This window comes from Myxocyprinus asiaticus, chromosome 22, assembly GCF_019703515.2.
Source record: "Myxocyprinus asiaticus isolate MX2 ecotype Aquarium Trade chromosome 22, UBuf_Myxa_2, whole genome shotgun sequence".
In the NCBI taxonomy this organism is placed as follows: domain Eukaryota; kingdom Metazoa; phylum Chordata; class Actinopteri; order Cypriniformes; family Catostomidae; genus Myxocyprinus; species Myxocyprinus asiaticus.
This window is the reverse complement of record NC_059365.1, coordinates 13,538,866-13,550,614: the sequence shown is the minus strand read 5'-3', so window position 1 is coordinate 13,550,614 and position 11,749 is coordinate 13,538,866. Positions and strand designations below refer to the sequence as shown.

Below are 11,749 nucleotides of genomic sequence, written 5' to 3'. Positions count from 1 at the left end.
TCTGAGGGCCAATGGGAACTCACAGTTTTAACACACACTGTGTTAAACGTCTAGTCTAGTGGTCTAGTTTATTCAGTTTATTTCATTTTATTTACACTCCACGAATTTATAAAAACTGATAAGTTTTGGGGGTCAAATGTACAGTACTCTAATCAGAACTGGAGAGGAATTCTAGAAAAGTAAGAATATAGACTTTATTGCTAAAGAAAATTATGTTTGTTTAGACTAAACTAATTTAGTGTTATTATTGCATTATTATTAATAGTAACTAATGTAATATAAAATAAGAAGCCAAATATGTGATTAGTTCATTTTTTCTTATAAATGTTTATTCTGTCATAATTTCAGAAGTTGGCTGAAATGTCATGGAAAAACAAAGGTTACTGACTTCTGGTGATGATCCGCTGTGATCTCTGTCAACAATGCCCATAAATCGGGTCAAAAACATGTTTGGTCAGGTGCCTGACCCAACTTGAACTGTTGTAGTGATAGATCAGAACAGACTGTCCCATAAATATACTTTCAGTGTAGGGCTAAAATATTGGTCAGAACAATAAACACAAAATGTTAATATATTTCCCTTTTTTACATTTTCAGTCTAATTCTGGGAATATTGTGTCAGTATGTCAAGTGGGTGCCCATGAGGTGGTTAAAAAGACACCATATTTCAAGTGCAATGAAACCAGATATCTTGACCTCACAAACTTTGCATTCTCAGGTCCTGGATAAACCTGAGAAGCATGAATGCTCTGGCTTCTTAATTTAGTCAGCTGAAATTAATTATAAGTACATGCAATTTTCAGACCAGTTCAAAGGAAAAGCACTTCTGTTTGTAGGTTTGCTCTCTGTCCCTCAACTCAGACCTTTTCTACCCAAAATTGAAAGTTTAAAAAGAGCCATCTGAAGGCTTAAAACTGTCCAGCTTTCAGAGGCACAGATTACTTATTCTGTGTCAGTAACAAATACAGTGGTGTGAAAAAGTGTTTGCCCCCTTCCTGATTTCTTATTTTTTTGCATGTTTGTCACACTTAAATGTTTCAGATCATCAAACAAGTTTAAATATTAGTCAAAGATAACACAAGTAAACACAAAATGCAGTTTTTAAATGAAGGTTGTTATTATTAAGGGAAAACAAAATCCAAACCTACATGGCCCTGTGTGAAAAAGTGTTTGCCCCCTAAACCTAATAACTGGTTGGGCCACCCTTAGCAGCAACAACTGCAATCAAGCGTTTGCGATAACTTGCAATGAGTCTTTTACAGCACTGTGGAGGAATTTTGGCCAACTCATCTTTGCAGAATTGTTGTAATTCAGCCACATTGGAGGGTTTTCGAGCATGAACTGCCTTTTTAAGGTCATGCCACAGCATCTCAATAGGATTGACTAGGCCACTCCAAAGTCTTCATTTTGTTTTTCTTCAGCCATTCAGAGGTGGAATTGCTGGTGTGTTTTGGATCATTGTCCTGCTGCAGAACCCAAATTCACTTCAGCTTGAGGTCACGAACAGATGGCCGGACATTCTCCTTCAGGATTTTTTGGTAGACAGCAGAATTCATGGTTCCATTTATCACAGCAAGTCTTCCAGGTCCTGAAGCAGCAAAACAGCCCCAGACCATCACACTACCACCACCATATTTTACTGTTGGTATGATGTTCTTTTTCTGAAATGCGGTGTTACTTTTACACCAGATGTAATGGGACACACACCTTCCAATAAGTTCAACTTTTGTCTCGTCAGTCCACTGAGTATTTTCCCAAAAGTCTTGGGGATCATCAAGATGTTTTCTGGCAAAAATGAGATGAGCCTTAATGTTCTTTTTGCTCAGCAGTGGTTTTCATCTTGGAACTCTGCCATGCAGGTCATTTTTGCCCAGTCTCTTTCTTATGGTGGAGTCATGAACACTGACCTTAACTGAGGCAAGTGAGGCCTGCAGTTCTTTGGATGTTGTTGTGGGGTCTTTTGTGACCTCTTGGATGAGTCGACGCTGCGCTCTTGGGGTAATTTTGGTCGGCCGGCCACTCCTGGGAAGGTTCACCACTGTTCCATGTTTTCGCATTTGTGGATAATGGCTCTCACTGTGGTTCTCTGGAGTCCCAAAGCTTTAGAAATGGCTTTATAACCTTTTCCAGACTGATAGATCTCAATTACTTTCTTTCTCATTTGTTCCTGAATTTCTTTGGATCTCGGCATGATGTCTAGCTTTTGAAGATCTTTTGGTCTACTTAACTTTGTCAGGCAGGTCCTATTTAAGTGATTTCTTGATTGAGAACAGGTGTGGCAGTAATCAGGCCTGGGTGTGGCTAGAGAAATTGAACTCAGGTGTGATAAACCACAGTTAAGTTATGTTTTTCACACAGGGCCATGTAGGTTTGGATTTTGTTTTCCCTTAATAATAACAACCTTCATTTAAAAACTGCATTTTGTGTTTACTTGTGTTATCTTTGACTAATATTTAAACTTGTTTGATGATCTGAAACATTTAAGTGTGACAAACATGCAAAAAAATAAGAAATCAGGAAGGGGGCAAACACTTTTTCACACCACTGTACTTTGTTTTGTTCATGCAATATTGTGGTTTTAATTTATTCTGCTGACGTTTGACAGAAATTGTAGCCAAGACACTTCCTAACACCCAAGCAAATCCTCATCAGTAGTCGGGTCTATGCAGATCCACAGGAGATCCCTTGAAGTGCATGACAACAAATACAAGTACATTTGAGTTGCCTAGTCTGTTATTTGCATAGACAGATGGAGCATTCTGTACCTCATTTGCTATCCAGGATGCAGTGATAAGATTGTTGTTTTTGTTGTTAAATATTGATTAAATATCACAACAATAGCCGTGCTTGTGAGATACTAATCAAAGACCTGAATCAGCCTTGTTAATATGCTTTAAAATATTTTGTTTAGCAAACTTGCCATTCAAAGGAGTGAGAACATTTACTTGATTGCTGCAATACATGATTGGATTGCTTCATGGCCTTTTCCATCTCAGGTCAGATGATAAAGGACAAATGACCCATACGATATGACTTTATTACTAGCTGTGAGTTAATGATAAGTCAAAATAGGCTTAAATAACTGAGAACATTAAACCAGATTTTCTGCTCTTTAGACTGCACCATTATGACATAACCTGAATGAGGCAAGTTCTCTACAACAATCGCCATACATCTTTTTTTATTCATGTATACTGTATATCTTGTAGTAAAGCATTGAATCCTTGTACAATTAATTATTTTTTGTTCCACTAAAAACCCTGAGGCAACCTCTCCATTGTGTTTGTTATGTAAATTTATCAAAGGATAAGAATCTACCATTTCTGATTTTTCACAACTAGTTTAAAGGGATTAACAGTTCAGTATGGATCTGGAGGCTTTTGTCTGAGAATCACAACTTGTGCCAAAACCAAAGAGTATGAGTCAAAGATTATTTCACAATTAAGGCAGATTGTTTCCAGATTGTTTATGCCAAGAAAAGATTTCAGATTCCATATCTTCTGGATATACATTACCATTATCCAACATGATACATTAGCCATATGATATCAGTCCACTTGACACATTATTTCAAAATGTATTGGAGAGTTGGGTGTTAATGAGAAGTAATGATCACATGCATGGTGAGCCATTGGTAGTATATTCTCTAGATACTGCAAAAACTCACAATCAGTAAGAGAGACGTACACTAACCTTAAAGAGGGTCACGGGGCATTCAACACAAATCTCAATAAAGATAAAATCATAATTTAACATACCAGCACACAATTAACACTAAACAGAGCTACAAACAGATATAAAACCCCTATAACTGGAATCATAAATAACAATTATTAACATTCCCAATACAGACACCCACATCTTGTAGAGACCTTCATATTTATTAACTATTTAGCTGCAAACGCACACGGCCAATCCCTTACAGCATAATGCACAGAAGCAGAATATTTTGAAAAAGTCCAAACTTTACTGGCTTAATATAGTAATGTATATTCTATAGCCTACTGGTGTATTGTTATCTGTAATGCACAATTCTTTATTAGTGTTTTGTAAGCTTTATAGTTGTATATCTTGAAAGAGTTGGTTATAGGAAGTGCCATGCATGCAGGATATAGGTGTATACAGTGTCAGAACTTGGGTTTCAACACTATTGGTACTTTACACTTCAAGTAAAGAATGTTTGTTTACATCTAAAGCTATGGATATACAGTGCAATTTCATGGCAAGGAGTGATGTTGAGGATTGGAGCATAAAGAAATGGCAATGAAGGAGACCATTAGCAGTGGTTAAAACATTATATACAAGAGAATGGTTGGCTTGTTAAACGCATATTTTTATGGTTTTAATCTGATATGAGCTATGGAAACCACCCCATTCCATGCATTCCTCAGCCTATAGAGGAACGGCAGCCACATTAAGTGTTAAATGAAAAAGAACTCTCTTATACCATTCAGAAGTGAAATGTCCCTGCATTCTATTATTATACTTAGTACTTTACAAATGTTTATCTGTGAACAGATCTATTTTCGTTTTACTGTAACGCCCCCATACTCCCCCCTCACCGATGTGTTGCGGTTTAAATGTTTGGTTGGGGCTGCTTTTATTGATCCGACCAACTGTTAAGTTAAGGTTAAGGATGTTTTGCGATAACAGTTGAACAGATCCAAGCCGGCGGCACTTATTTAGAGAACGTCAGGGTGAATTCATTCTGCTTTACAATGACAGTATTTCATTTGGATGACTTCTTAGCCGGATGGATTGGAGGTAAGTTTTGTGTGGTTGGCATGTCGTTAAAGCTTTGAAACGTGTTTAACATTACAAAAAATATCTTTTCGCCACTTATATGCAAACTTAAACGATACGATCAGATTTTTCATAAGTTTCCCCCCTAAACTACAACGAAAAGGGAAAAGTTTGAGGAAAACTGTAAAGATAAAATCACGAAAAATAGCGTATTGGTTTGAGAGGTAAAACCGCGACGGGGGTCGTTGCGTCTCTGTTTATGTTTATCACTCTTTGTGACTTTCTCTTGACAGAAAAATAAACCTTTTCTTAAAGTTAAAGACATTTATGATCGTTTATGAAATTTGTGTTAGATGTTTGTGACAGTCACAGATACTTTTCTCCATCGCATTTTTTTATTTTATTTTTTTATTTATTTATTTTTTTATTTTTTTTGCAAACAGTGCTGATTTCATGTTTGTTTGCACCGTGGACTGGTCGACATTTCTCTGCCTTGACGCTTAAAACGAGTTCAGAAGATGAGGGAATAGTGTTCTCTTTTGAAACGAAAATTTATCTAGAAACCAAGGCCCTAATGTGCATGTGCACCCACCATGAAATGTTCAAAACAATGTCTCTTATTCATGAATGTGGACACAATGTTCCGCAAGGATAGCCTCCTACAAAGCTATGCAATTTGGAATTTATCATCTTCATCACATGTCCATTAAAAAGTTGTTTTGTACACTTTAATTGCAACATATTGCACAATTTGTATTTGTTTCAGGAGCCTCCAGTGTGGTTGTTGGACATCCTCTTGACACAGTTAAGGTATCTTGACAGACAATGCTTGTTTTATGATTCACGTTGTACAAATAACTAAGCCATCTTTGTTCCCTGTATCCTTTAGTCTAATCTAAATGTATTCTAATAGGGATAAAGTTCCATGCCCAAAGAATTCGTTTGACTAGATTCCTTCTTGCTCTTTTACAGACTCGTTTACAAGCAGGCAAAGGATACAAGAACACTCTACACTGTGTTGTAACGATCTACAAAAAGGAAACTGTAAGTCTTTACAACATCGATGGGTGGTATCTTGAGTAATTAATTAAAATACTTAAAGGGATAGTTCACCCAAAAATGAAAATTCTCTCATCATTTACTCATCCTGATGCCATCCCAGATGTTTATGACTTTCTTTGTTCTGCTGAACACAAACAAAGATTTTCAGAAGAATATTTAAGCTCTATAGGTTCATACAAAGCAAGTGAATGGTTGCCAGAAATGTGAAAGTCCAAAAAGCAGATAAAAGCAGCATACAATTAATCCATATAACTCCAGTGGTTAAATCCATGTCTTCAGAAGCAATATGACATGTGTCTGTAAGAAACAGATCAATATTTAAGTCCTTTTTTACTACCAATCTCCACTTTCACATTCTTTTTCTTTTGTGTTTGGCGATTCGCATTCTTCGTGCATATCGCCACATACAAGTAAAGGACTTAAATATTGATCAGTTTCTCATCCACATCTATAATATCGCTTCTGAATATATCGATTTGACCAATAGAGTTTTATGGATTACTTTTATGCTGCCTTTATGTGCATTTTGGCACCCAGTTCCTTGCTCAAGCCCCTCTGTTATGGACAGCATGCCAAACCCATTCACATTAATACACTCCTGGACTGTATGAACCAGTGAACATGTGAAATCAAATGGCCAGTGCTGGTTGCCTTTTTATGACAGCGTTTAGGTGTAAACTGTGTTTTCTTTCCCTTGGACACAAAAGTAGAAAATGCATGGTAACCTTTTCTTTTGTCTTGTGTTAGGTTACAGGCTTTTTCAAAGGACTTTCCTTTCCACTGGCAAGCATCACCCTTTATAATTCTGTGGTCTTTGGCTTCTTCAGTAACACACAACGACTCATTAGCAGATATCGCTATGGTGATGTTAGACACCCATCCAGCATGCTTGATTTAACTATAGCAAGCATGTTGACTGGCCTGGTTTCGGTGGGGGTGGGTGCTCCTGTTGACCTTGTAAAAATTAGGCTCCAGATGCAAACCCAACCTGTTCTCTCAGGTAAGCTTGAGGCTTGGGTATTGTTCCAAGGCAAAGGCAGAACTTTAGCACTTCTGGAGCTATTTATGTGACGGAAGTGGATTAAAATCCTTCCTGTGTAATCATTACTGAAAGCTTCTGACTCACAGAAGTTTCATGTGATTAAATCTTTTGTAAATGAACAACAAAACAAGTCAATGAACAACTTAAATCAGATCTATCAAGATCACAAAAATGTAAGCTGTTCCCACACAGAGAATTTTAACCTTGCCGGAAATGGTAGTGTCCCTCTTCGTTCAATGGGAATTCAGGCCCAATCTATGTACAGAGGACCACTCCACTGCATTAGTACCATACTGCAGAATGAGGGCATCCAAGGGCTTTACAGAGGAGCGGGAGCCATGATAATGCGAGATGTACCTGGTTATGCTCTTTACTTCATCCCGTACACATTATTCTGTGGCTGGCTGAATCCTGATGTCAATGGCTCCCCCCATCTCTGCTCTATATGGCTTGCAGGAGGTTTAGCAGGTAAATGAGACATTATTTCCACAAAGGCAGCCTCCTAACTGAAATGGAGCCTCATAAGGGAATGCTTTGGAATGCTGTGTTTAGGGAGACGTGTCTCTGCAAAACAAAAATGGAAGTTTCCCACTCAGTGGGCGTTTTCAAACTGCTTTACATGATTTGCCCACTACATTGAGATTCTCTACTTTCATTGGATACTTGAGAAAAACCCATCCTGGTTTAGAAACGCCTACTGATTACTACATTGAGATTCCCTACTTTTATTGGATAGTTGAGAAACGCCCATCCTGGTTTGGAAACGCCCATTGGTTTCTACATTGAGATTCCCTACTTTCATTGGATAGTTAAAAAATGCCCATTCCAGTTTGAAAACACCCACAGATTGGGAAACTTCCATTATTGTTCCCCAGAGCCCTTTACTTCTACTTAGGCAGGAATAGCAGGGAGACTCAACTTACAATTGATTTCAATAGTTTGGTGTTGCTAAGCAAATAACGTGATACTCTAATAAGAATAAAAATGCATAGCAGACACAAACATTGGGTAAAATAGAAAGAAAAAAAGAAAAAACGCTATAATTATGCTGCCTGCCTTTTGGAAAAGCCTTAGCGCGGAAGCGTGCTTATGATGCCTTAAAATGCTGCCTACATAGTCAGCTCACTAGGTTTTGGAACAGAGCATTAAGCCAAAACAGCTGGGAAAACTGAATTAACATACAATAGTGTCTTTTCTTTTCTTGCAAAAGTGTGACACTGACCTAAAGAAACACCAGATGCACTTGTTGTGTTTTTATTTTGAGTGTATTTGAACAAGTGTTGACTTATTTCTCTCTTGGTTCAACTGAGTTAAAAAGGTTGTGAGTCAGAGACTCTGTATGACACCAACCACTTCTCAGCAGTCATGCACAAATTAACAAGCATATGTCTTGGCTAAGGATAGCAGGAGGGTGGATTGTTTAAAAATATTTCACTGTACCTCACATTAAGACTTTCCCTCCTATTGCTATGTCAGGGAAGGCCTGGTTTAAACCTAATAATGATCCTAGTGGTTCAGCGACAAGCAATTTAAGGACACAGAATTCTCCAGTATGTTCCACGTCATGATATCAAACTTTTGATTTTGCTGTTGTTTTACAGGATCCATCTCATGGGTCACAGCCACACCAGCTGACGTGGTAAAAAGTCGGTTGCAGGCAGATGCCATGCAACAGAGGAAATATAAGGGTATTCTGCACTGCATCATGCAAAATTACAAAACAGAGGGAATACATGTAAGTTTATCTCACTGTTGCTCGATGTAATGCAATTTCAAAGCTGTAAAATGTTTAAAACAATTTTATTGCCAGGCATACAGGAAATGAATGGCTGTTAAACAATAAAAAATTAAGCTTGTGTAAATGGGTAGAATGTGATCCTCTGTGGCAAGTTCGTGAACTGGATAACCTAGAAATTGGGGGAATTTAAGGAATATGAAGGGTATACCAAGAATCGATTTATTTAAAACGTACATTATTAAGATTTTTTACTAATTTGACAAGGGACCCATCATATTAATGTGGATGTTATGAAATACCTCTAAATGTAAAATGATTTCTGATTAAAAACAAATAAACTGATCTTAAGCGACAGACACATTAATAGATAACTAAAGACTTGATATAAGTTCATTTCCGTTGGTTGTTCGTGTGTCATTTGAACATTCAGTTTTGTGAAATATGAATAAAATGTTGATGCTTTTGTCTTACGTTCTGATTGTCCAATCAGGTTTTCTTCCGTGGGGCGACAGTGAATGCTATCAGAGGATTTCCAATGAGTGCTACCATGTTTCTATGTTATGAACTTTCCCTCCAGTTTTTCCGAAGTTTTTAACACTGCCAGTCTGTTTCTTAAAATTTTGAATACACATTTAAATAATATACTCCTGCAAATAATTTTAGAGTATTCATGATTTAAATGGCATGTATAGACTTACATGTGACTTACATTGATGTGAGTTTGTTGTTGATACACGGAAGAATATCAGTGAAGATTTGAGGCATTTCTTATATTAAGAAAATTGTGGTAAATAGGTGAATATTTTGAACATTGTTTTACTCAAATATTTTAATATATGATTATGCGTCATCTGCATGTGTATGCTGTACAAAATTTGATTTTGCACAGATTTATTTGCTTATGATACATTTAAACGTATACTGCATGGCCACTATAGAGCACCTAGCATTTTATTAGCCTGTGCTTGAATAAGTTTTTAACAATTTTTAACAATATATCATTTTTAAGATATGTTTAACAGGCTCTCAAAGTGCCTTTAAAACGATTATCTATTTTCTGATGTAATATGATGCAAATATGTAAATGATTTAAATTATATTGTAAACTAGTCAAATAAAGTATCTGTGTTTGAATGTTTCACACTATTCCAGTGCTAATACTGAAGAATTAGTGAAAGTTTGAATGGGATTATACAGTATCTTTGCTGGGGTATGTCAAAAAGTTTTTATTGAAAGCACTGTTGTCAAAAGAGTAGATGTCCTTTAAAATATTTTGATTATTTCATGTCCTCTTTGAGTCCTGATTACGCAAAATGAAGAAAAAAATTCTCTGCCAAAATTTTCAAAAAGTTTCCCCTCTGAATTTTTTTTTCTCTCTCTTTTTCAAAAAGTTCCCCCGCTGACATTTGCTTTTCTCCCTTTGTCTCTCTCTTTCAAAAAGTTTCCCCCTCTGAATGTTTTTTTCTCCCTCGTTCTCTCTCTTTGAATTTTTTTGGTTCTGTGATTTTTTTTCTCTGAAATGTTTCTCATCTCAATGGGTTTTTTTTTCTCTAAATGTGTGTTGTTGTTTTTTTCCCAAGGGGGACACGAGAATATTGTTTCCTGCTAGTTAACAATAAACATGTGGTACCAACCTCAGCCACCAGGTGCCACTATCAGTAAGCATGAAATCTTATGCTGACAAGGCGACAAGATGTCTGTGGTTCTTTATCTGTTCATTTATATATTTATAGTTATGGTATAATACAATAACAAAAATGTTTTGCAAATCGTAATAAAAAGAACATAATGCTAGGGAGATTTCTAATACATGAAATCCCGCAATTAAATGAATATATCTCAAGTTAAATATGTTTCATATGGCGTTCATTGTCAGGTGTGACAACATGAGTTATTACTGATTGTTTGATGACCTTCAACACATTCTGTCACCTATGCAACAAAGTTGCATAACCAATTATAGCTCCCTGTTTAGTGGTGTTTACTGTATCAAAAGACTCAGACACTGCACTTTGCTGCTGTCCACCACATCACTTTGATGCTACTTTCCTTACGACTTACTCTCAAAACATTTCGACTTTATTCTCGCAATGCTATGACTTTATACTTAAAATCATATATATATTTTTTTATTTTCTTATTTTGACGTGACACTAAAACACCGTTGTGGGAAGGCACTAAGACACATAAAAAAACTTAAGCTAGTAAATTTTTTTTTTTTTTTACCTTGCGGTTCAGGGCTTCCGTACCTCTTCAAACTCTTAATTTTATGTGGATTCATGTAATTATAAAGGGGGATATCACGTCAAGGACAGAGACATAAATGCATCCAAAATGTCCTTGAAATGTATCATGAATGTTTACAAGATCTATAAAATCCTGGTTTAGACTAGACCTATCTGCTTAATAGAGGATCTGAATCACTAGGTGGTGCTGTTCCACTATTTGTCAGGAAAATTGGCAACATCTTAGACAAATGTCGAAAAAATGGTTTCCATTAGATGGTGACACTATCTAAAACAAAGGTGAGAAACCAATCTTTTCCACGTATGTTTAAGGTGCCATAAGTATTAATAGAAAATTAAATCCCTGGTTCAGAAAAATATGACCTTCTCAGGAAATGTGTCACAATGTGGATAGAACTGCAGGAAAATATTCCTTAAGTCTCAGATATACAGTTAATTCTAAAATCTCAGTTGATCAGTTTAATTTTAAATACATTGACCTAAACTGTTTCTGACCTTTTCATTCACACTTAAACAGTTTTCTTTAAACATGATCTGACCTTTCGAGCACACTCCTAAATTTCACATAGATACAGTGAAAGATAGTATTTACGACTGCCTCATTTTATGTACAGCCAGTGGAGTAATAGATGAGCTTTAAGTGAAAATAGCTGAGGATACAGACAGCATCTAAAGCACCTGCATTGTATCTGTCTCACTGTAGCTGAATGGCCTTTGCCAAACACAACCTCCCTCCACTAACCGATGCTGGGTTTCCCACAAGCCACAAGCAAAACAGCTTAAGTCCCAAGTCAATAAAGCCATAAAGATGCTGCCAAAATCCCTTTTATTGCTGCTTTACTAATTATACTGTATGCTGTAGACTGCATTGATGGACCTTAATTTACATTCTCTTTTTTTAAATGATGCCTTTACTAA

General features: G+C 36.5%; 1 protein-coding gene across 1 annotated transcript; it reads left to right on the top strand.

Moving 5' to 3' along the window:
- The first annotated feature begins 4,432 nt into the window (after positions 1-4,432).
- On the top strand, positions 4,433-10,386 carry LOC127413293 (solute carrier family 25 member 48). The gene is made up of 7 exons (XM_051650300.1): positions 4,433-4,764; positions 5,510-5,553; positions 5,716-5,787; positions 6,553-6,805; positions 7,040-7,315; positions 8,449-8,582; positions 9,076-10,386. Exons 1-7 carry the CDS (start codon positions 4,719-4,721, stop codon positions 9,178-9,180), a joined length of 930 nt encoding a protein of 309 aa, XP_051506260.1. The 5' UTR covers positions 4,433-4,718; the 3' UTR covers positions 9,181-10,386.
- The last annotated feature ends 1,363 nt before the right edge of the window (positions 10,387-11,749 follow it).

What these genes read in the sequence shown, in the direction of transcription:
- LOC127413293 (XM_051650300.1), top strand. Translation starts at nt 4,719, where the DNA reads ATGACAGTATTTCATTTGGATGACTTCTTAGCCGGATGGATTGGAG. An exon ending in CTTAGCCGGATGGATTGGAG is followed by an intron (nt 4,765 to 5,509) that starts GTAAGTTTTGTG and finishes TATTTGTTTCAG; the next exon opens with GAGCCTCCAGTGTGGTTGTT. An exon ending in ACAAAACAGAGGGAATACAT is followed by an intron (nt 8,583 to 9,075) that starts GTAAGTTTATCT and finishes TTGTCCAATCAG; the next exon opens with GTTTTCTTCCGTGGGGCGAC.